The 23,089-nt window shown below is 51.6% G+C and overlaps 2 protein-coding genes across 5 annotated transcripts; one reads left to right on the top strand and one right to left on the bottom strand.

Annotated features, from left to right (window-relative positions):
- The first annotated feature begins 445 nt into the window (after positions 1-445).
- Positions 446-17,906, top strand: Lztr1 (leucine zipper like transcription regulator 1). Of its 3 annotated transcripts, none has more exons than XM_021209144.2 (21): positions 446-949; positions 1,368-1,430; positions 3,892-3,948; positions 7,598-7,677; positions 7,764-7,872; positions 9,118-9,201; positions 10,198-10,255; positions 11,118-11,257; positions 12,178-12,379; positions 12,632-12,787; positions 13,205-13,315; positions 13,927-14,019; positions 14,143-14,238; positions 14,320-14,485; positions 14,732-14,901; positions 15,040-15,196; positions 15,866-15,992; positions 16,075-16,224; positions 16,805-16,910; positions 16,989-17,069; positions 17,252-17,906. In XM_021209144.2, the coding sequence occupies exons 1-21, from the start codon at positions 759-761 to the stop codon at positions 17,366-17,368; spliced, it is 2,514 nt and encodes an 837-aa protein (XP_021064803.1). In that variant the 5' UTR covers positions 446-758; the 3' UTR covers positions 17,369-17,906. The 3 variants fall into 3 exon arrangements, with proteins under 3 accessions (XP_021064803.1, XP_029400411.1, XP_029400412.1); XM_029544551.1 differs by having other exon boundaries at positions 667-949; positions 14,323-14,485; positions 17,252-17,866; XM_029544552.1 differs by lacking the exons at positions 446-949; positions 1,368-1,430; positions 3,892-3,948 and adding an exon at positions 5,327-5,628 and having other exon boundaries at positions 17,252-17,865.
- A 1,083-nt stretch (positions 17,907-18,989) lies between these two features.
- On the bottom strand, positions 18,990-22,746 carry Thap7 (THAP domain containing 7). 2 transcript variants are annotated; one of them, XM_021209563.2, is made up of 5 exons: positions 22,641-22,746; positions 22,395-22,474; positions 21,845-22,000; positions 20,398-20,538; positions 18,990-20,203 (listed from the first exon to the last, which is right to left on the bottom strand). In XM_021209563.2, exons 2-5 carry the CDS (start codon positions 22,472-22,474, stop codon positions 19,651-19,653), a joined length of 930 nt encoding a protein of 309 aa, XP_021065222.1. In that variant the 5' UTR covers positions 22,641-22,746; the 3' UTR covers positions 18,990-19,650. The 2 variants fall into 2 exon arrangements, with proteins under 2 accessions (XP_021065222.1, XP_029400060.1); XM_029544200.1 differs by lacking the exon at positions 20,398-20,538 and having other exon boundaries at positions 22,641-22,738.
- Positions 22,747-23,089: the final 343 nt, after the last annotated feature.

Consider the following 23,089-nt stretch of genomic DNA (forward strand, 5'->3'; position numbering starts at 1 on the left):
TGATGTTATATCCAATTCACTACATGTGTCCCTTTCGCCTGAACTTCCTGAATCCTCATTTCACAGGCGATTCAGCGGGCAGCAGACTACAATTAACACACACACACAAATTGTGGTGTAGCCTAGTGGCAGAGTGCATGCCGATCAAATCCTAGGTTCAAAACCCACAGCAAAAGAGAAAGAGGGAGGGGGAGGAAGGGAGAGGAGAGAGATAAATGAAGAAGATACTGCTCTCAACTGAGAACCCAGAGGTGCCCCGCCATCAAGAGTCCCAGACAATAAGAATGCTAAGAGAGAGCAGAGGGGGAGCAGTGAAGATCATCAGGTTTGGGGAGCACAAACTTAAGGTGAACAGTTGATCTGCTCGTTTGCTATGTCCGAAACCTCATTCTGGAGGAGGGCGGGGGACCTTCCGGGAGATGGCCAAGCCCGACTACAAGGCATGCCGGGAGAATGTCAGTGGCTTACTTTGGCCAGACTGCGTATCCTGAAAGAGGAAACCCAAGTCGAGACTTGGCCAGAAATACTTTCCAGAATGTGACGTGCTCGATATACGATAATGCGAGGAGCCGGGCCGCCAGGTTCCTAGATAGCAAGCCGCTTCGCGGGGAGCGCGACGTTTGTCGGGAGGAGCGACAAAGCGGCCGGAAGTGCTACAGCAGCGACGCAGGGCTCTCTGGGAAGTGTGGTCCTTTGGCTCTGCCCGGGCGGTGGCCGTGAGTCCTGAAACCTGGCGGCCTATCCAGTCTGAACCAGGGATGGCTGGCTCCGGAGGCCCCATTGGGTCCGGGGCCTTGACTGGAGGGGTACGCTCCAAGGTGGCTCCGAGCGTGGACTTTGACCACAGCTGCTCAGACAGTGTCGAGTACCTGACGCTCAACTTTGGACCCTTCGAAACAGTGCATCGCTGGCGGCGCCTCCCGCCCTGCGACGAATTCGTGGGCGCCCGGTACGACAGTGTACAGGGGATTCTGAAGGCACTGGTTGTAGGGACGAGAGCTGAAGTCTTAGGACGGGCTCTAGGGAAGAAATCCCGTGGGATGTCTTGGAGTATGGATTGGTCGTTCGCAAAGCTGAGTTCCCAGGGAGTAGTAGCACCGTAGTGATTCTAGGCAGGGTACCAGACCTATGTTTCTGAGGATCCTGTTTGGGTCCTTGAGCTGTGAAGTATGAGTGGGAAGTCTGAAGCGTCCCTGGTGTGTCGGGTGTCCTTGCTGTCTGAAGAACTGAAGGATCTCTATAGATCTTAGCAGTTGAGAGGCTTTCTCCAAACTTATGTGGCAGCAACCATGTGTGTAGTCCCATTTCTTGGGTGCCAGCCAGGAGAGTTCCAGTCTCACCATCCTTCACCCCTTCTTTCCTTCTAGGCGCAGCAAGCACACAGTCGTGGCATATAAGGATGCCATCTATGTGTTTGGAGGAGACAACGGGTGAGTTTGCCTGTTTTGATGGGAGTGGTGGCAGGGGGCGATGACAGAGAGACAGACTGTTGTCTGAGGATGGGAGTCATTAGCCATACCCTGTGAGCCTCTGTTTCCCCATCCGTGTGGTGCTTTGCACTTGATTCCCACATTATGGTGAGGAAGATCCTACCATGAAAGCCCTTTCATCCAGCATTCAAATGGCAGCGCGTGCTAAGTTCATGGAAATATCCTTGTTTTGAATAAGGAGACACAGTTTGGAAGAAACATGTGTACTCTTGCTAGCCCTCCTGGCACTTTTCTTCTTTCTCTACACTCTCTAGACTTTGCCCAAATGCTTGTTTTGTAACATCTCGTGTGTGTGTGTGTGTGTGTGTGTGTGTGTGTGTGTGTGTGTGTGTGGCGCAAATATGGAGATGAGACAACAGCTAGCAGGAATCAGCTTTCTCCTAGTATGGGTACCAGGACTTGAAGTCAGGTTGCAAGACTTGGTGGCAAGTCCCTTCACTTGCTGAGTCATCTCACTACCTCTAAAACAGTTTCATTGATGCTGTACACGTCTTTCTTTTGGTTGGAGGGTTCCCTTTAACCTCCTGGAAAATAATATTCCTGGAAATGACCTAGTAAGCACATCTCCATGCACACAGACTTCCACCGGGTCAGCTGAGGTTATGTGTTTACATATGACTCTTCTCCTCTCAGGCCTGGAACCTGGCCTAAAGCCCAGGACAGGCACTATAGCCTTGGTCCTGTAGGCTGCATGAGGTAGCTGACCTAGAGCAAGTGAGATTTTCAGGACTATTAGGACATGCAAACTTGGCCGTGATCGTCTGGGATTTTAGCTCATCTTCACAGTCTCTTTCTCCAAGAGCAGTTGGGGATTCATGTACAACTGCGCGTGCGCATTCCTTGGTTCACAGTCCTTTGTGTCTCTGTCTTCTTTGTCCTAATAGGAGGGTATGGCCTGCTTGTTAGTGCTGTCCTATCTCTTTGATGACCTTGTATTTGGATTGTCCCCATCCTTGCTGCCCAGCCATTTGCAATAGTGTTCCTTCCCTTGCACACTTCTGTCCCCTTCTAATGTTCTTTTGGGTGAGGCCTTTTTCCAGTGCCGTTTGCCCCCCGGTGTTGGCTGAGATCCATTTCCTTACTGTTCCCTACAGCAGTGTCCAGATGTACTCGTTTACTAAGCAAAAGAAAAGAACGAGCCTAAAACAACAACAACAACAAAAATAAATAAAAAGAAAAAAAAAGAAAAGAAAAGAACGAGTCTTAGTAAGTGTTTCTTCACAAAAAAAGACATGCGTCTAGCATAGGGTGGGTAGGACATTAGGACTGCTGTCCTCAGCATCTACTGGAGCAGGGAGACAGCTGTGTAGTAATAAACAGAAGTGGTTTCACTATGCAGTTTCAAAAGAAAAGTTAGAGAAGGCCAGTTACACATTTATTTGGCTGTGACTTGTGATAAATTGGGGTGCCCTCCATTAACGGAGTGGAAAGAGGAGTTCTTTCTGGGCAGTAGCAACTTTGGGTGTTGGGAAGATAGGGGCTAGGGAACCTGGTCAGTTAAGTTAGACTTTTGAGGGCTACAGCAGGGGGCCTTCCTTATCACACTAGCTCAGGTAGACTAGTCTCCTGGTTTTAGGGAAAATTGTTAGGTTTGGGGATCAACAGCTTTCAGTTTATGAGGCGTTTGACCTTGGTAACTTGCCCTGGTCTTTGGGGACCTAGTATAGGAAATGAGTTTAAAACAGAAGTCTCCCATAATTTTGTTTAACAAGTGCCACTAAGTTTAAGAAGGGGATTAAATGAGGAAGGGCCGGACCTAGACATGATACCAGCATCTCAGTTTTGACTTCTTGGCCATAAAATGAAGTTAGGAAGGGCACCTACCTGGCACAGCCTGAGCAAGGCAGGGCGAGATGTCCTGCAAAGGCCTGGCCTGGAGGGAGTGTTTGAGAGCCTGCTGGTTCACCTTCCTTCCACATTAACAAGTTGGTAATATGCCCAACTTGCATGTGAAATGCAAGCTGGCCCAGTGAGCAGCGGAATTACCTTTGATGCAGTTGTTCTGTCAGATGGCAGCAGATGGAAAGCCTGCAGGTCTCCACTGATGTTTGAGCCAGAGTATTGTCATTGCGGGGCAGCCTAGGAAGGGTTCAGTGCAGGACAGGACTTCTGGAGGCTGGGTGAGGTGTGAATGAGGACGCCAGCCCTGGGCCCTTGAGTGGGCCACTGGTGGTGTGATCAGTCTGGCCTTGCCTGCGTGGGAGCCCTAGTTGCCCATATCACCTAGTCACTAGTTTTGAGCTTTGGACATTGAAGAGTTGTCTGACAGGTCAGTGAGCCAGGTCCTTCTTACTGCCTCCAACCCTAGATGCATGGCTTCTCCCATCTTGAAGATCCCGATGAGGTGACACCTTGCAATATCCTGGCAGCTGCCATTCTTTCTCTCTGATTTGCCTTTCAGAAAGACGATGCTCAATGATCTCCTGCGTTTCGATGTGAAGGATTGCTCCTGGTGCAGGTGGGTGGCCCCTGGGTTCCAGGACCCTGCTTGTCTTCCTGGAGAGCAGCAGCACTGGGCCGGATTCACTGGCTGAGAGAGTCAGCTCATCATGGAGGGCCAGGGAGAACTATAAAAGATGGCAGCAGCTGACAGCTGATGGGGAGACACAGTCCTGAGGGTTGAGGTGTCCTGGGCTTGCTAGCTCCATCATCTGCTCACACAGGAGCACAGTGCCACACAGCCCCTTCTGCTACATGCTCTGTAGTCTGTAGGACATGCCCCTTGGTCCCCAGAAGCCTTCAGGAGTGGGGTCTCTTTTGAAAGAGGAGGATTCGGGGCTTTGGCGATTGTGTGGCTGCCCTGGACATTCAACCAAGCTAGGTAGCTCTACTTGGCATCATGCACTGTCTTTTTTTTTTTTAAGATTTATTTATTTATTATATGTAAGTACACTGTAGCTGTCTTCAGACACTCCAGAAGAGGGAGTCAGATCTTGTTAAGGATGGTTATGAGCCACCATGTGGTTGCTGGGATTTGAACTCGGGACCTTTGGAAGAGCAGTCGGGTGCTCTTACCCACTGAGCCATCTCACCAGCCCGATCATGCACTGTCTTAGTTGGGGCAGGAAAGTATTTACCTCAGATTACTGTTCTATGTCCTAAGGAAGTCAAGGCAGGTCTCTGGAGTCAGGAACAGAAGCCATGGAGGAATGCCACTAGTTTGTGCCTCAGGCTGTGCTCAGCCTGCTTCCTTACACCACCCAGGACCACCTGGCTGGAGGTGGCCTGACCTACAATGGGCTGAGGCTTCCTATATCACCAATAAAGGAAATGCCTATAGGCTTGCCTGCAGCTCAGTATTATGGAGACATCTTCTCTATTGTGTTTCCCTGTTTTCAGATAACCGTAGCTTGTATCAAATTAACAAAAACAAACAAGTAATGCCAGGCATGGTGGCTCACGCCTTTAATCCCAGCACACTCGGGAGGCAGAGGCAGGTGGATTTCTGAGTTCGAGGCCAGCCTGGTCTACAAAGTGAATTCCAGGATAGCCAGGGCTACACAGAGAAACCCTGTCTCCAAAAAACAAAAAACAAACAAACAAACAAAACCAAACAAGTAAAAACAACAAAACCCCACCACCAACTAGGATACCCACCTCTGCTTGGTCTCCCATATCCCCTGCATAGCAGCTGCAAATGTTTCTCTCAAACTTGATCTTTCCACAACTGCTACAGATTCTTCTACCTCTTTCCTTTTCTGGATACAAAACCCAGGGATTGGTGCATGCCAGGCAAGCACACTGCCTCTGAGCCATCTCCCCAGCCTTCCTTTTATTGTTTGTTTTCTGAGACAGGATCTCATGTGTACCCCCAGACTGGCTTCAGACTTGCTATGTAGGTAAGGCTGACCATGACCTCTTTCCCTGCATCTGGCGCCTGAGAGCTGGGACGACAGGTGCTTGTGACCACGCCGGGTTTATGTAGCACTGGGTATCTAACTTAGGGCATTGGCTAGGCAGGCTTAGGCAAGCTTGGTGCAGGCTAAGCAAGTGCTTTACTAATTGAGCTCCATTTCCAGGTCCAGTCCTCAGTTGATTTTAATGATTGCTTTGACTGGCCAGCGAGATGACTCGTCAGGGAGAGGACTTGCTGTGCTGGCCTGGTGACCTGAGTTCTGCCCTCAGAACCTGAGAGAAGGTAGAAGGAGAGAGCAAGCATAGCACACAGCTGCCCCCTCACCTCCACAGGTGCCCCGCTGCACACACCTGCACACACGGGATTCTCAGCCGTGTGCACACGGTGACAGACCAAAATGACAATCTCTTTGAAACTTTGTAACTGTTAGTCAAAGTGGTATACACCTGTAATACTAGCACTCAGGAAGCTAACACAAAAGGATCCTAAGATCAAGGACAACCTGAGTTCAAGACGCGCCTTCCCCAGTTCTAAGGCTCAATGGTAGTAGTGTTTGCTTAGCATGTCCAAGGTCCTGGGTTCATTACCCAACACTGCAGAAAATTCACATACAGTCAGGTATGGTGGGGTAGGCATTTAGCTTTCTAGTTTTGAGAGGCAAGCAGGAACTTTGCAAATCTGAGACCAGCCTGGTTATATAGCAAGACCTCAAAAAACAAGCAAAAATGAATTGCTTAAGTTGAATATTGTCTTAGTTAGGGTTTTACTGCTGTGAACAGACACCATGACCAAGGCAAGTCTTATAAAAAACAACATTTAATTGGGGCTGGCTTTCAAGCTCAGAGGTTCAGTCCATTATCATCAAGGTGGGAGCATGGCAGTATCCAGGCAGGCATGGCGCAGGCAGAGCTGAGAGTTCTACCAAAGGCTGCTAGTGGAAGACTGGTTTCCAGGCAGCTAGGATGAGGATATTAAGCCCACACCCACAGTGACACACCTACACCGACCTATTCCAATAAGGCCACACCTCCAAATGGTGCCACTCCCTGGTCCAAGAATATACAAACCATCACAAGCATAGTGGTACCTTCCCATAACCCCAGCATCCTGAGACCAGGACCAAGACAAATTCTGTTGCCTACTTGAAAAAAAAAAACCAAATTATAAAATACCTTTCAAATGATTCAAAAAACAAAAACTAAACAAACAAAAAAGGTCTCAGCCACAGGTGTCACCAGTGGCTCACATGTTTTTGTTTGTTTTTGTTTTTGTTTTTGTTTTCTAGACAGGGTTTCTCTGTGTAGCCCTGGCTGTCCTGGAACTCACTNTGTAGACCAGGCTGGCCTCGAACTCAGAAATCCACCTGCCTCTGCCTCCCGAGTGCTGGGATTAAAGGCGTGCGCCACCATGCCCGGCTTGGCTCACATGTTTAACCCCAACAGTCAGGCAGAGCTCTGTGAGTTGAGGCCAGTCTGGTCTTCATTCTACTTGTACTTTCTGTGTCTACTTCTAGGCCAGCCAAGGCTACATAGTAAGACCCTGTTTAAAGAGGGAGTGGAGAGTCAGGAACGGTGTTTTTTTAATCTCAGCACTGGGGAGGCAAAAGTAGGTGGATCTCTGAGTTTAAGGCCAGCCTGGTCTACATAGTTTCAGAACAGCAAGAGACCCTGTCTCAAAAAAATTCCTGAGAGGGCTCTCAGAGGTGTTCAGTAGAAGGGTACAGAGTGAGGGCCTGCCCCAGGCAGGTAAGTAGGGATTTTAATGCCTGATACTTTGGTTGTCTCCTGACTAGTAATGTTTTAAAGGACTCAGTGAGAGAAATGACACCTTTGAAATACAGAAGCAAAACAAACCTGACTCCCTGGCACACATCTCTCCTCCCCTCTTGTTGGGTGGCTGAGGTAAAAAGATTGCTTGAACCATAACTGAGGCAAGCTTGGGCACCACAGTGATAACCTGTCTGAAAGAATCAGCAGATTACTGCAGTCATGGGGATGGCGCCCTCGAATTCCAGTATGGAGGAGCCTGTGCTAGGAGGGTGATAAGCCTGAGGCTGACCCGGACTATGTAACCTAATGAGTTACGTGGCAGCCTAGGTACTCGCAGCGACACCATAACTTGAAGAGCAAAGGAGAGGGAGGGTAAGTCAGAGAGATCCAGGGGAGGGAAGAGAAAGCAGGTTGGAACCAGAGGCTGTAGGGCTTGGGCTGCCTGTCGGGGCCCTCACTGACTTCACCTTGTGCCTCTCCAGAGCCTTCACCACCGGCACCCCGCCAGCGCCCCGTTACCACCACTCTGCTGTGGTCTATGGGAGCAGCATGTTCGTCTTTGGTAAGCAACAGCCTCTTGCTCTCCTGAACCCACAGACCAAAGTAGCACCCTGGGTATAACCCTCCACTTTCGTTCTTGTCTCCCAGGGGGCTATACTGGAGATATTTACTCCAATTCTAACTTGAAGAATAAAAACGACCTCTTTGAATACAAATTTGCAACTGGCCAGTGGACGGAGTGGAAGATTGAAGGGAGGTAAGAGACTTTGCTGAGAACTTTTATAGTAAGCAAGGCCTAATGGTATTGAGCCCTGTGTGCCTCCTGCCACACCCCACACAAGGAGCAGGAGCCTGTGGCTGGGAGATGTTCATGGACTGCTTAGTTTTCATCACTGCTAAGTCCGGTGAGGGCACAGGCAGGAAGCCAGGGACTGGTACTAAGTCCCCGTTGCACAGCCTGCTCCCAGGTTCACATCTCCTGCCTGCTCTGCGAGCCCACTGTTCTAACAGCTGGGAGGGGCTGTGCCTGAGTGGACCCCAGATCTCGCTGGTTGTCCTTTGTTTGGTTTTTCATCACGGAATGGAACCCAAAGCCTTGCTGATAGGAGGCAAGCTCTCTGTCGTTGAGCTACACTCCCTCCATCTGATTTTTGTCTCCTATATTTGTAGTAGGATCAGTAGGCTAGGCCAGCTTTGAGCCTGAGTGCTGGGGTGACAGGTGTATACCACACCATGTCTGGCTTTTTGTGGTGTTGGGAATCAAACCCAGGGCTTCCTGAAAGCAACCTACAAATGGAGACATGTCCCCACCCCTCAGGAGGGTTTGGTTTTGTCTTTGTTGGTGTTTGTTTCGAGTCAGTGTCTCACATAGTCCAACTGACCACTCACTGGCTTGCTGGGTAGCTGAGGCAGGTCTTGAACTTCTGAGCGTCTTCCTTTCATCTCCCCAGTGTCAGCATATACAGACATGCTGTCATGTTTCAACATCTGGATTTCTTACACACCTTGTGCTGTTGTTTGCTTCCACTGCTCTTTGAGTCCCAGTGTCAGGCAGATGTGGGCCTGCTCAACACATGTCACATGCAGGCCTGTACTGCAGCCTGCCCTGATGACCTCTTTCCTCAGTTTAAAACAAACAAACAAACAATATATTTATATATAATAAGTATGTATAATGTAAATATTACATGTCATTAATATATATAATGTGTAGATATATACATACATGTATACTAATGTGTATATATGTATTTATGTATATATGTATATAATTTTTTTTTTAATTTTGTTTGGGTATTTTGCTGGCATGTATGTTGCACAATGTGTATGCCTGGTGCCTGAGGAGACCTGAAGAGGGCATCAGATCCCCTGGGTTTGGAGTTACAGGGATGGTTGCAAGCTGCCCTGTGGGTGCAACCTGGGCCTTCTGAAGAACAGCCAGCGCTCTTCAATCCTGAGCCTTCTTTCTGGGCAGTCCTCATTTTTTCCCTTTTTGTTCTAGGTTGCCTGTCGCCAGGTCAGCCCATGGGGCTACAGTGTACAGTGATAAGCTCTGGATCTTTGCTGGTTATGATGGCAATGCCAGGTAGGCGCATAGCTGGCCATGTCTCCTAACTCTGCATGCCCTCAAGGGCAGAATAAGCTCTCTTGGCACCTAAGTGCTCATGCTGGGGTAAGTTACCCTGGTAGGTTTTGAGTTCCTCAGGAGCTGGGTGTGGAGGTGAGACTTCTGAGTGGAGCTCTCAGCCCAGTTGCTGGCGGCCCCCATCTGGTTTTCTCAGATGAGGATATTGGAACTTACAGGTGGGGCGTGGAAGCAGGAAGCGTCTCAGCTCAAACCCAGCTCTGAGCTCCTGTGTTGCAGTTTTCTCTATTGATTTGTTGTTTTATGGGTTTTTTTTGTTTTTGTTTTTGTTTTTTCTGAGACAGGGTTTCTCTGTATAGCCCCGGCTGTCCTGGAACTCACTTTGTAGACCAGGCTGGCCTCGAACTCAGAAATTCACCTGCCTCTGCCTCCCGAGTGCTGGGATTAAAGGCATGCGCCACCACACCTGGCTTTATGTTTTGCTTTTGTTTTAAGACAAGGTTGCTATGTATGTAGCCCTGGCTGTCCTGGAATCCTCTGTAGAGACTGGCTTCCAACTCACAGCGATCCTCCTACCTCTGCTGCTTGAGTGCTGGGATTAAAGTGGTGGTCCTCCACACCAGACTCCCTCCTTATTTTAGAAAAGTAGTTCATCTAATAACCAAAGCAGCATGTGCTCATTCTAAACTTGAACATTGCAGAAACTAAGAATGGCACAGTGGAGCAGTCGGTTCTCCATGTGGCCATTTCCATGTCTCAGATGTCTTATTACCCCAGATGTTATGTGCAAAGCTATTCTGTCTTGGCTGGTCAGAGAGCCAGCAGGAAGTGAGGGCAGCTGGGGCCCAGTGCAGGGATTTGATATAGCACCTTCTTCCCATGAAACACCTAGTTTTTTTCAAGAAATCTGGCATAGTTGTCCCCTGACACACGTGGCAAGTGGTCCTTTCCCAGAGCTCAGGACCAAAGGATCCTGATTCCTCTGTCCTGATGCAGGTTGAACGACATGTGGACAATTGGCCTCCAAGACCGAGAGCTCACGTGCTGGGAGGAGGTGAGGGTACAGGGAGCATGCTGCCGGTGGGAAGTTGGGCACTGGGGCTGGGTTGCAGTACGGAGAGGTGAGGGGTAGAGGAGGCTGGTCCTCGGGTGAGAGGTGCTGGGGAGAGGTAGAACAGAGGCTGTCTTCTTCCCTTCCCAAGGCCTAGCCTCTTCCTTGACCTTCCCTCAGCCCAATTCCATTATTGGACTAGAGACTCCAGTTGGGCAGGGATGTAGCTTAGTTGATAATGCAGCATGCACGAAGCCCCGGTTTCATCCCCATAATCTGGGCATGGAGGTGCATGCCTGTAATCCCAGCACTTGGGAGGTGCATGCCTGTAATCCCAGCACTTGGGAGGTGCATGCCTGTAATCCCAGCACTTGGGAGGTGGGTCAGAAAATTGAGGTGATCCTTAGCTACAGAGTGAGTTTGAGGTCAGCCTTAGCTACATAGAGAGTTCTAGGCTAGCCAGGTCTGTGCAGTGAGACCAACCCTGCCTCCAAAATGAATGAGTGAGTGAATAATAAAAGGCTTTGGAGCTAAGGCTATAGACCAGGCTAAAGTCCCCATCTTTGACCCTAGCAATGAAAGTGGAGTCAAAGGAAGAAAAAAGCTGTGAGTCCTGGATGGGCAGGGTGCCCCAGGTGACAGATGTGATCTGTGAACACAGTGACAGCCACGTTTTGCTCACCGTTTCCCCTCTTGTAGAAATGGTATTTTAAGCTCCAAACGAACCTCATGATTTTAGCCTTAGCTGATGAGAGCAGGCTGTGTGGTGTGATGAGGATGTAAGTTTGTGTTTATTCATTTCAAAGTTTAGGATAGTGTAGCCTCAGGCCTTGGAGGCCCTGGCTGAGCTGTGCCCATACCCCAGGTGGCCCAGAGTGGTGAGATCCCCCCATCCTGTTGCAACTTCCCTGTGGCTGTGTGCCGGGATAAGATGTTCGTGTTCTCAGGACAGAGTGGAGCCAAGATAACTAACAACCTCTTCCAGTTTGAATTCAAAGACAAGACGTGAGTTCTCTGGGTCTTGAGGGACACTAATCTAGGCATGCCTGTGTCTGGTAGCTGTTGTGGTCTCCTAGTTTCCACATACAGCAGGAACATAGAGCGTGGAGTATGGGTATTTGACCCTGAAAGGCCTTTGGGTTATGGCTGTAGCTCAGCAAGACATGGCCTGAATCAGGGTTCCATGGCTGTCCTGAGTGTGACGGATAGCCCTGTACTGTGTATGGCTTGCTCATTGCCACTGTTAACAAATGTGGCCAGTGCCAATATCATGTGATAGCAGAAGATAGGTCGGATAACATAGGCTCTCTTGCTTCCTTTGACTGCTATTTACCCTTGGACCCTGTGGTAGGGTTAGCCTTTGACTCTGGAACTAACAGAGGAAAGGGAATAAGGCTTGGGAGGGGACTCTGAAGTTACCCCACAGGTCAGGGTAGAAAGAAGTACCAGAATTCCTGGGTAGAGGGAATAAAGTTCTGGGGTAGCATGGAGCCAGATCTAATAGCCTGCATCTGATTTGGTTCTTCTGCTAACTTAGCAGAAAAGGGATCTGTTAAAGTCCTGGGAGGAGCATGTGCTGGGCAGGCATCTCCCAGGGAGGAACTCTACTGTTTGGGCAGTGAGCAGCACAGCTCTTTCCCAGAGCAGACTAGCAGAGGCTCTGCCCTGTCACTGCTGTCCTCTTATGACGGTGTGAGGAGAGGGAGTTGGGTGAGGCCTCATGGTAGGTTGCATGGAGCTGGGTAGGGCCAGTATCTGAACTAAACAGGTCAAGAGATGCTGGGCACAGAGACCTGGGTCTTCCCTTTAGATCATGGGCTGGCACTCCAAGCACTTTAGGGGGACTCCATAGGAGGACCTTTTGTGGGGAGTGTGTGAGAGAGCAGAGCTCCCACCCCACTGTTGGTTCATGGTCATGGCCCCAGGTGGACACGCATCCCTACTGAGCACCTGCTTCGGGGCTCCCCACCCCCGCCACAGCGGCGCTACGGACACACCATGGTGGCCTTTGACCGCCATCTCTATGTGTTTGGGGGTGCAGCGGACAATACACTGCCCAATGAGTTGCACTGCTATGATGTGGACTTCCAGACCTGGGAGGTTGTCCAGCCCAGCTCTGACAGTGAGGTGAGTCCTGGCGGGGTTCCCGGGGTTTCACATTGCCAAGAAGAGCAACTTGAGAACCTTCAAGGCCCTACAGCCTTCAGTTTTTCCTGCCCAAATTCCATCTTGTGGCAGTGGGCTGCTATCTGAAGAGCTCTGGAAAGCATCCTGACCACCCTCGCAGCCTTACCCATTGTCTTGTCCTTCCTCTGGAGCCCAGAGCAAGCTCTGGAAGGGATGATTGCTTATTACCTTCTTGCACCTGTTTTCTACAAGGTTGGTGGGGCTGAGATGCCTGAGCGAGCTTCCTCTTCTGAGGAGGCATCTACTTTAACCTCTGAAGAGCGGAGCAGCTTTAAGAAGTCCAGAGATGTGTTCGGCTTAGACTTTGGCACCACTTCAGCCAAGCAGCCTGTCCACCTGGCATCAGAGGTGAGTGTCAAGGACCCTTATTAAAATTCCATTATTCTCAGAAGCAGGAACTTTCACAGATAGGTAGCATAGGGCTCTTGGAAAAGCTTGCTCAGATCACACAGCAACACATGGCTCTGGGAGCCCCAGGCTTTATCCCCTGTACCCCAGTGAGGTAGGTACTCTGGACTAAGTACTCCACTAACCTGAAGCTAATGCACAACCTGCCCTGCCCTCTGCCTCCCCCACCCCATGACCCCAGCTTTCCTCCACACCTGCAGGAGCACCCAGGAAACCTCTGTTCAAGTGACTGGGATCTTTGGCCTTTCTTCTTTCATGATCACATGGAGCCATAACCTGGCCACAGCTTGGCCACAGCTGGATCCAGTGTCGGAGACTCGGTCCCATCCCATTGCTTTGTTCACTTGTCTTTCTCAGCTGCCCAGCGGGAGGCTCTTCCATGCTGCCGCTGTCATCTCTGATGCCATGTACATCTTTGGGGGCACTGTAGACAACAACATTCGCAGTGGGGAAATGTACAGGTTCCAGGTGAGTAGCTAGTGGTTCTGTGAGACCTGCTGGGGCAGGTGGGCCCAGTGAGCAGGGACAAGGATATGTAAAGGTGCACAGTGACACCTAAGTCTGGGCATGGTGGCATCTCTGAGCAGCCTGGTGGAGAAGGTTAGAGGTGCTGTAGGACCAGGTAGGGAAAAGGGACCCTTACTATAGTGAAGCAAGCAGAGCCTCTGTTTCAGAGAAGAATGGAAGGTCAGCTCACAGGACCAGCAAAGCAGTGGCCAATCTGGGCTCTGTGCTGGGGACTCCAGAGAAATCATAGCAGCACATTCCCAAACCTGGAGGAATTGATGCTTAGGACAGGGGGCCTGTGTCATAGTGCAGGCATGGATAAATCTATTTCAGTGGTGGGTAGGGGTGGGATAGGGTTGCTTGAATTCCTGGGTTCACGTTTATTAGAAAGAGTACAGCCTGCCTAAAGTCTAAGAGCCTCTGTCAGTGCAAGACCGTAAAGTGGTAGGCCCTCACAGTCATGGCCAGAGCAGGATGGTCCTCGGCTGGGCTCCCCTGATCCCTGGTCTGAGGGTCCCAGGGCTGGCTGGGTGTAGGCTTTTGTTGCTCACTCACTGGTTCTCCCTCTGCAGTTCTCTTGCTACCCTAAGTGCACACTGCACGAAGATTATGGGCGCCTATGGGAGGGCCGCCAGTTCTGTGATGTGGAGTTTGTGCTTGGTGAGGTAGGCGACTGACCTATACCAGCCTCACTTGCTGTATGTGCTGAGTTGAGCTTTGCCCTGGCCTGTGTTCCCTGCAGCAGGGGTCCTGTGCTTTTGCCCATGTATCATTCGTTTGTCATGCAGAAGGAAGAGTGTGTGCAAGGCCATGTTGCCATTGTCACTGCAAGGAGTCGGTGGCTTCGTAGGAAGATCGTACAGGCTCAAGAGTGGCTGGCCCAGGTCAGGTCTCCTTTAGCCCCCATGACTGGGAAGACTTGTCTACTGTCTGCAGGAGTGCCCTGAGTTCCCTTTTCCCCACAGAAGCTAGAGGAAGATGGGACCCTAGCTCTCAAGGAGGCCCCTGGCTCAGCTGTGGGCAGGGCACGGCCACCCCTGTTACGTGTGGCCATCCGTGAGGCCGAGGCCCGGCCATTTGAGGTGCTCATGCAGTTTCTCTACACAGACAAGATCAAGTACCCACGGAAAGGTCTGCCTGGGACATGGGTGATGTGCACCAAGGTGGGGCATGGGCAGCAGAGCTAGAGGTGGTGCTGCTAGGTGTGTCACAGATGTGCTTGAGGCACAAGCCAGTTACCCTTGATGATAGCAGTTGACCTGCAGTCTAGCTGCCATCTTGCAGCCCTGGCCCTCTTGTTCATGTATGGAGCCCTGGGCCCTCTTCTAGCTCCCCCCTTCTCCTGGAGCCCCTAGACTCAGGGACTTTTTGGTGCAGGCCATGTAGAAGATGTGCTGCTCATCATGGATGTGTACAAGTTGGCGCTGAGCTTCCAGCTGTGTCGCCTTGAGCAGCTGTGTCGGCAGTACATCGAAGCCTCGGTGGATCTGCAGAATGTGCTGGTTGTGTGTGAGAGTGCTGCCAGGCTACAGCTGGGCCAGCTCAAGGTACAAGCTGGGGATGCCTGCCAGACCAGGCCTTCCTGGGTAGGGTGGTGTGGGTGCCCGTGTCCCTCACTTCACACTCTGTTGCCCAGCCTGGGCCTTGGCCTGACTCCACTTTCCTGTTGTGTTTGTCTGTCCCAGGAGCATTGCCTGAACTTCATAGTGAAGGAATCCCACTTCAATCAGGTGATCATGATGAAGGAGTTTGAGCGCCTCTCATCCCCACTGATTGTAGAGATTGTTCGTCGGAAGCAGCAGCCGCCCCCTCGCACACCCTCCGATCAGCCTGTGGACATTGGTAGGGAACCTCTCTTCATGTCCTGAGTATATGGAAGTGGTGAGAGACTTAGATCCACTTACCTGCCAGGCCCTTGGGGTAAGGGTGGCTCTGTGACCCACTCGGGTGCTCCCCGGCACAGGGACTGGGAGGGACAGGGGCTTTTAATAGTAAGCTATGTGTCAGCGAGCTGAGTACCCAGGAAACCCACTCTTGAGGGTGACCCATGCATTCTCTGGCCGGCTAGTCAGACCTCACGTCTTACGGTCAGGTTCATGAGGCAGCTGCAGCCGCGCATGGCCCAGTCCTTCTTTACAGTGCACCACTGGAGATTGCTAACACCTTCACTGCCCCAGCTCACTTTGGGGCTTGTACTGACTGACCCTTGCCACTGGCATGACAGTCCAAAAGCTGGGCCTGGAGGGATGTGTAGCACGAGACTGGGAGCTGGACATACGGGGCACATGGGAGATGAGGTATTGGTGCAGCATCCCTGAGGGCCAGAACAAGGACTGCCGTTTCCAGGTGAAGAGAAAGACTGAAGGAAGGAATGACGGGCACTTCTGGCTTGGGGAAACTTTGAGCAGTGCAATAATACTGGAGAGGCGGTTCCCCTTGGGCCAGAAAACAAAGTTGGCCTCTTCATTCAGGGTCAAGGTGGGAGCCTTCTCAAGTTCCTTCTACTCCCAGGCACATCTTTGATCCAAGACATGAAGGCTTACCTGGAGGGAGCAGGTTCGGAGTTCTGTGACATCACACTTCTGCTAGATGGTCACCCACGGCCAGCCCACAAAGCCATCCTAGCTGCCCGTTCTAGGTACATTACAGGCCTGTGAGGGTAGGGCGGGGCCTTGGTGCTGCCTGCCTTCCCCTGAGAGCTGGGATCTGCCTCCTTGCAGCTACTTTGAGGCCATGTTTCGGTCGTTCATGCCAGAGGACGGGCAGGTGAACATCTCCATCGGGGAGATGGTTCCCAGCAGACAGGCCTTTGAGTCCATGCTACGCTACATCTACTATGGTGAAGTCAACATGCCCCCTGAGGACTCACTGCATCCTTTTACATGTTGGTGCTCCCGGGTCACCCCTGGGGAGTTGTAGACATGTCTGAGTCCTGTTGCTTTGTTGGCTTGCTGATCTTGGCTTGGCACCTAATTGTAGAGCAGTGCCAAGTGCTGACGCTGGGCCTACTGGTCTCCAAAGGTTCCAAGCAGGTGGGCAGCAGGAGAGAACACTTTCCGGCTAGCTTACAACTGTAGGGGACAAGTGGGCTAGTTACTACTGTTCAACAAACAGGAGGTGGACAAAGTGATTCCTTGTGTTTTCTGTTAGAAGTGTTTAAACCTGAGGTGCAAGGATACCTGATGGGACCAGAGGGCTTGGAAAAGTTCTGGGAATGTGCACATGGGAATGAGAGGATTAAGGTGTTCTTTGGATCTTGAATGGGGACTTTGAGCCTGAAATGGTTCAGAACCAGTTTAGAGAGCAAGCCAGCTGGGACCCTAATTCTGGGTTCTAGCTCTGGGTTCTGGAGTTTGTGTAGTTCCCAGGAGGACAAAGGATGTGGCAGGATAGGTGGGTGCAGGTGAATACATGTCCTTTGACTTGGCAGCTCCTTAACTTCTTATCAAGCTACCTGTTTGCAGCCCCGTACTATTACGGCTTCTACAATAACCGACTGCAGGCTTACTGCAAGCAAAACCTAGAGATGAATGTCACAGTGCAGAATGTGCTGCAGGTAATGCTTAGTACCCTCAGGCTACACCTTCCTTCACGGGTGAGCTGAGCCAGGGCCTCATGGTTCTTGCCATTGCAGATTCTGGAGGCGGCTGACAAGACGCAGGCACTGGACATGAAGCGGCACTGTTTGCACATCATTGTACACCAATTCACCAAGGTCAGGCTCTGGCCCCAGTGTTCTAGGTCCCAGCTCTCCCCAGCAGGCCTGGGGACCTCTTGGCCATTGCCCACTGTCCTCAGACAGCCTAGGCCTGAGCAGACTAGGCCCCAAGAGGACTCATCTGCCCACCCTGGTCCTCCTGGGAGTCTGGTTTCATCTAGTTTTGGTCATCTGTGCAGGTCTCTAAGCTGCCCACGCTGCGGTTGCTGAGCCAGCAGCTGCTGCTGGACATCATAGACTCCTTGGCCTCCCACATCTCTGACAAGCAGTGTGCAGAGCTGGGTGCCGACATCTGAGGAGCTCTGGAGAGTGACGACACCCAGCCAGCTGACCACATCTCCACCTGCAGAGTGATCGCACCTATGGGGTCAAGGGTTCTCAGCTTCTACAGGGGGCTGAGGTGTACAGGAACCCCCAAAGCCTGCACTTCATTGAGGACACAGGCCCCACAGGGAATGGCAAATAAAGCAAACTCCCTTTCCAGCTGGCACCTCTCTGAAAGGAGCCATTTTGCTTGCTTCTGTGAAAGCCTGCCTGTCAGGCAGAGTCAAGTCAGGCCAGGGTCTGCTGGCAGATTTTCTAGCCTGCTGACTCATGAAACGGTAAGAGGGGATACACTTGAAGCTCAAGGTGAGGGGCTGAATGTTCGGTTAATCCTGGAGTAAGGGACAGGGCGGCCTCCAGATAGGTACAGATATCCAATGTGTGTCAGTCATTGTCTCCGCTGGCTTGTGACTTTGTTTCCCAAGATACTGTAAAGTATATGGAGCCTATGAGTTATTATTAAACTCAGGGCTGCTGCAGCACTAGCTGAACAGCCCTCTTGATTTCTAACCTTTGTCTCTGAGTCTTCTTTTCCATCTTTCCTGTAATCATCCTCACTCGCCCCTCAGGACTGTTAGACTTTGTACCGGTGGTCCCAAGACAGGGCTCGGCAAGTTACTCGAGCTATACCCCACTCCTTACCCACAAGTTAGGAATGGGGATTAGTAACAGTGGTCAGATCTTAGACATGAACTTTGGAAGGTTTTGCTCCCAGCCCATAGGGCAGTAAGCATAGCTCAGCCTCCCAGAGAGGCTGCGTGTTCTGGCCCACACAGTGTACGTATTTGGGCCAGAGAAAGAGTGGAGATGTTCCTATGTCTGTATTCTGTCATTGCCATGCCCCTATTACAGCTGTGTCAATGCTACGTACACACTTGACTGGCATGGTTGCCACCACTGGTCTGCCCTCCTGTGACAGCTCAGGAGAGTCCCTAGATGTGGGTTTAGTACATTTTTCCTGTTCTGCCCATGTCAATACATTGTGTCAGTCACAAGGGAGAGAAAAACTGCATATCTATTTCCTCAGAGCCCTAGACTGTCCAAGGCATCCATCCTTGTTACCTGACAGCAGGCCATGGAAGCCTATATCCCAATACAGCACAGTGGACCTGTTTTTGAGTTCAGAAACCTACTGTGTCTCATTTCCTAGGAAACTAGAACTCATTTTCTGTTTGGCTCTTTCTGGCCTTAGAACACATTTCCCTTCTGTGCTTCATTCACCCCATGCTGTGGGGCTCTGGGTAGAAAGGTGCCCTGGGTGGCAGTGTCCCAAAATGACAAGAAGTGGTCTGGTTGCAAGATGCACTGGGAAGAGAGGGAGGTACCAGGCACAAGCTGAGGCTGGTAGCTGACTCAAGTAGCAGCTAGGCTGAATGGAAGGGGCCAGCCAGGCAGGCTTGTCGTGAGTCAACTGTGCTGTCAGAGCCGTTTCCCAAAGGTGGCCTCATCCAAACCTATTCTGAAGGACCACGTGAAATCTTCGTGATGCCCGCTGTAACTGGCCCTTCAACCATCCCTCCTACACAGAACACAAATAAACATACACACCCAGAACTCCAAAAAAGAAAACTGAGAACCTTGTGGACCAACTACAGCCATCACCTCAACTGTACTTGAGCTGTGTGGCTAAGGAACAGCAGGGAGAGGGCGTATACTTGATGTTTGCCATGGACATGGCTGGAGTGAGAAGCCTACGTTCCCAAGGTATATAGTACCTAGGCCAGGACCTCAAACACTATCTCCAAAAGCCTTTCTCTAGGTACGGTCTTACAGCCTGACAAGTGTAGGGTACCCTATGTTGGTTCTGAGGGCAAAGGGGCCAGGAGTGTGGTCGGTGCAAGGGGCTGGCCAAACAGATGAGGCCTGTGGGCTGAAGCTTGTACATTCCAAGTCTGACACTGGGCATGATAGCACATATCTGTATGGCTATAAACACACTAGCCTGGACTACATGAAACCCTGACTCAAAGAGGGGGCAGGGGCAGAGCTAATCTCAGAGGAGCTGACTTTCTTACATGAGTAACTAAACAGGCAGAGGGACTGCAAACAGATTTCCCCAGGGTCAAGAGGTGGCATGCCAGGATCTGAGCTCTCTAGGGCTTTTGGCCATGGTCTGGGGAGGAGCCAGGCACCTCCAGCTGAGCCAAACAGCAGTTTCTTTCTAGCATCCACTTTATTGTGACATTTGGCCAGCCCAGTGGATGCAGTTCCAGTCAAGTGTCTCTGAGTAAAAGAGGCCAGAGTAGTCCCTCTCTCAGGCCATGCTGCTGCTCAGCTGCATAGCAAAGTCCTGTACGTGGTCCTTTAGAGTCTGGCGGGCATCTGCCTGTGCTCGCTTCTCCCGTGCCCGTTCCTGCTGCAGCTTGGTCAGTCGCAGCCTAAGCCGCTGCTCCCGCCGCTTGCAGGCCTGCAGCTGGCGCTGGGTCTTGTCCAGAGCATCAAGAGCTGCTTCAGCTCGCCTCTTCCAGAGCAAGGCGCTCCCCACTTGGTAGCTGTGCTCATTCTGGATGTAGGCTCCAGCAGGAGGTGGCAGCCGTAACATGTATGCAGACGGGGAGGCAGGCTGTGGCTCGAGAGGGGAGGGGTGCAGCTCTGGTGAGGGCTGTGTGCTACAGCCCGCTTCATCTGCCTGAGCACCTAGAGGGCCCAGGAGATCTGAGAAGGGGCTGTTAAGGCCAGGGTCCAGCCTCACAGCTGGGGAGGCAGGCAGAGTGGCAGGCGCTGAGGCTTCTTCCACAGGAAAGCAGATGATATCAGCACGAGGAGGTGGAGAAAACGGAGTCGTGGGTCCTTGTCTTTCGGAGCAGCTGGAGGAGAGACAGAAAGAAACTAAGGCATCAGGCTCCTCTCATTAGCCCATTTAGTCTCCCTCACATCTGAGCCCCCTTTACTGGGTCTAGATAACAAGATAGTTCAGTGACGATGCTGGCATTCACCCTACGGTCCAGCCCCTCAGCCCTGGGGTGAGGGTGGGGCATCCCCCCGGTCCTGCAGCACCTACCGCTTCCTGCATCGCCGGAGCCGGCTGACGTCAGGCAGGCCAGGTGGATAACCATGCCCCTTGGTCTTGGCTGTTCGACGCAACTTGGAGAAAGACTCAAATATGGTGGGGACTGCCCCCTCCTTCAGCCTGTGATACCCACTGTGGGGAAAAGCAGCCCAGATGAGCTGGAGAAAACAATGCTGCCACATCCCCTGATTTCCCACATGAGGCCCTGCAGAGGCGTAGGACCCCTAGGGATGAGAAAGGCCCCAAGGCACACTGCCAGTAGCAATCTCAAGAATGCCAAGTGTGGGAAAATCAAACTCATCTTCCCTGTGAATGAGCTTCCAGGGTTAAGATGAATGGAGGACCCACCAGCAGGTGGACCAACTGGAAGAACTAGGTGCTAAACAGCCTATGAAAAAGCTGTTTTTCTTTTGCATGGAGCAGATAACCTCAGGTGACTTCCTTAATCATTCTCTTTTTAAATTTTTTTATTTAATTTTGGTTTTTCAAGACAGGGTTTCTCTGTGTAGCCCTGGCTGTCCTGGAACTCACTTTGTAGACCAGGCTGGCCTCGAACTCAGAAATCTGCCTGCCTCTGCCTCCCGAGTGCTGGGATTAAAAGGCGTGCACCACCATGCCCAGCTCCTTAATCATTCTCTACCTTTGTCTTTAAAGATTTTTTTTTCCTTAAAAACATTTTTTATTTGTATGTGTATGAGTGTTTTGCCTATGACTGCAGTACCTACAGAGGTTAGAAAAGGATAATGGATCACTTGGAACTAGAGTGAGACAGTTCCAGTTACAGACTGCTATAAGCCGTTATGTGGGTGGTGGGAAATGAACACAGGTCTTTTGGAAGAACAGCCAGTGAGTGCTCGTAACCTCTGAGCCAGGTCTATTTATGTGTATGAATATTTTGCCTGCATGTACATATGTGTACCCATGCCCTCAGAGGTAGATTGAACCCCAGTCTCTAAGTGCTCTAAAATGGTTAAGCCATCTCTCCAGCCCTTCCACCTTATTTTTTAAAAGACAGTTTCTCAACTCAGCACAGGGCTCAACAACTCATCTAGAGTAGCTTTTCCACAAGTCCCTGGGATCCTTTAGTTTTGTCTTCTCCAGGACTGGGATCAAAGGAACAAGCAATCACATGTGGCTTTTTATTTGGGTCCTTGAATCTGAAATCAGGTCCTAATGTTTGTATACCAAGTCTTTAGCAAAGGGGACTATTTCCCCAGCCTGGAAAGCCTGATTTTCTCTAATGTCACTGGCACCTGGGACCATGCTTTAACTGTACAAAACTGGAAAGAGGCAACTGCACCCTTGCCAACTGGTCTGCTTGTCTCTGAGCATGCCAGCAGAGGTGCATGGACTCCACCAGGGCAAAGAGCTGTCTCGTTTGACCCACTGCTCTGATGCTTCACAACCTGTCCTGGTGTTAGCTGGCAGAAAGACCCACCTGATTCCCACCAGCTCAAAGCAGTTTTCCTCGAAGTGTTTGGAGCAGAAGTAGATGTACTCAGAGGTCGGATCCCACAGGCCCTGGCCGCTGGGGTCCAGCCGCTGACAGTTGGCCAGCCACAAGCCGCGCCTGGGGTTGTCTTTCTTGGGAAGTCTGCAGAGCCACAAAATCGTGAGCACCAGACTGTCTACAGTCCTGCGTCCAGGATGCCCAAGCTCCCCAAGCAAGAATGGCAGACCTCCCCGCGACCCTTTCAGATTACCACCCGCTGGGGGGAAAAGGAGAAACTGAGAACGAGAGAAGGAAAGGGGCCGGCTCAGCATCCTCTAGCAGGAATGAGGCAGAGCTGTAAATCCAAGCCAGGTAAGCGTCCAGTCCTTCTTCGGCCGGACTCGAGACTATGCGCCCTCCCCTGTCACCCTCCCGCTCACAAGTTCAAGCCTCACATCGACCTCGGGAAAGCGCCGTCTCCTGCGAGGCCCAAGGTGCGGCAACACCGGCGCCTGCGCCGGAGAGCCCTCGCGTGCCACTACGCACGCGCGCTGACCTGTGGAAGGAGATGCCGCGGTTGCGAGTCTCGCGCGTATCCCGTGTGCAGCAGCCGGCGGCGGAGCAGTGTCGCGGCATCTGGGGAAGGGGCGGGATCTGGGTGGTGGGCGGCAGTCGGGGAGGACTGTCTTCACGCCCAGCTGTCACTCCCTCCAGAGGGCCTGAGCCTGTCGGCTCCCCGAGGCCCGACCCCGCGCCAGTCCTGTCCTAACTCGTTCTATAGACTCCCGTCAGCGGTACTCACGGTCTTGCCATTGCTGCGCCGCCAAAATCTCGCGATGGGTGGGTCGACGCGGAAGTTGGGAGCAGAGACACTCCGTCGCCCGTGGCGCGGGCCACCAAGGGGCGGGACCGGAAGAGATCCTGGAGGGGCGGGCCACCGGATGTTGGGAGTGAGGGATGGCGATCGTCGCTCCGGAGTTGAGGTTCCTGGATCAGTAGTTTCGTTTCCCCGTTTTGTTTGCGTGTCCAAGGTCACTGCAGAGCGCCCGACGTTTGGACGAAGCAGCGGGGTGCGGTCTGTATTACTCCCTGAACATCGTACGCGGACACTTTGGTTGAAAAAGATCCACCACCAAGAAAAACCTGGGCTCCTTGCTGAAAGAACTCCGTCACGGGCTAGCGTGATGGCTCAGCGTGATGGCTCAGCACTTGCTACCAACCCTGAAGATTGAATTTGATCCCCAGGACGCA

This window comes from Mus pahari, chromosome 12 (assembly GCF_900095145.1).
Source record: "Mus pahari chromosome 12, PAHARI_EIJ_v1.1, whole genome shotgun sequence".
Taxonomy (NCBI): Eukaryota; Metazoa; Chordata; class Mammalia; order Rodentia; family Muridae; genus Mus; species Mus pahari.

Excerpts from the sequence above, each read along its gene's own strand:
- Lztr1 (XM_021209144.2), top strand. The coding sequence starts at position 759 with ATGGCTGGCTCCGGAGGCCCCATTGGGTCCGGGGCCTTGACTGGAGGG. Across the intron at positions 12,788-13,204 it reads CTGTCCACCTGGCATCAGAG|CTGCCCAGCGGGAGGCTCTT; the intron begins GTGAGTGTCAAG and ends TGTCTTTCTCAG. Across the intron at positions 15,993-16,074 it reads ATCCTAGCTGCCCGTTCTAG|CTACTTTGAGGCCATGTTTC; the intron begins GTACATTACAGG and ends GCCTCCTTGCAG.
- Thap7 (XM_021209563.2), bottom strand. The coding sequence starts at position 22,474 with ATGCCGCGACACTGCTCCGCCGCCGGCTGCTGCACACGGGATACGCGC. Across the intron at positions 22,001-22,394 it reads CGCGGCATCTCCTTCCACAG|ACTTCCCAAGAAAGACAACC; the intron begins GTCAGCGCGCGT and ends GTGGCTCTGCAG. Across the intron at positions 20,539-21,844 it reads TTTGAGCTGGTGGGAATCAG|TGGGTATCACAGGCTGAAGG; the intron begins GTGGGTCTTTCT and ends TTTTCCCCACAG.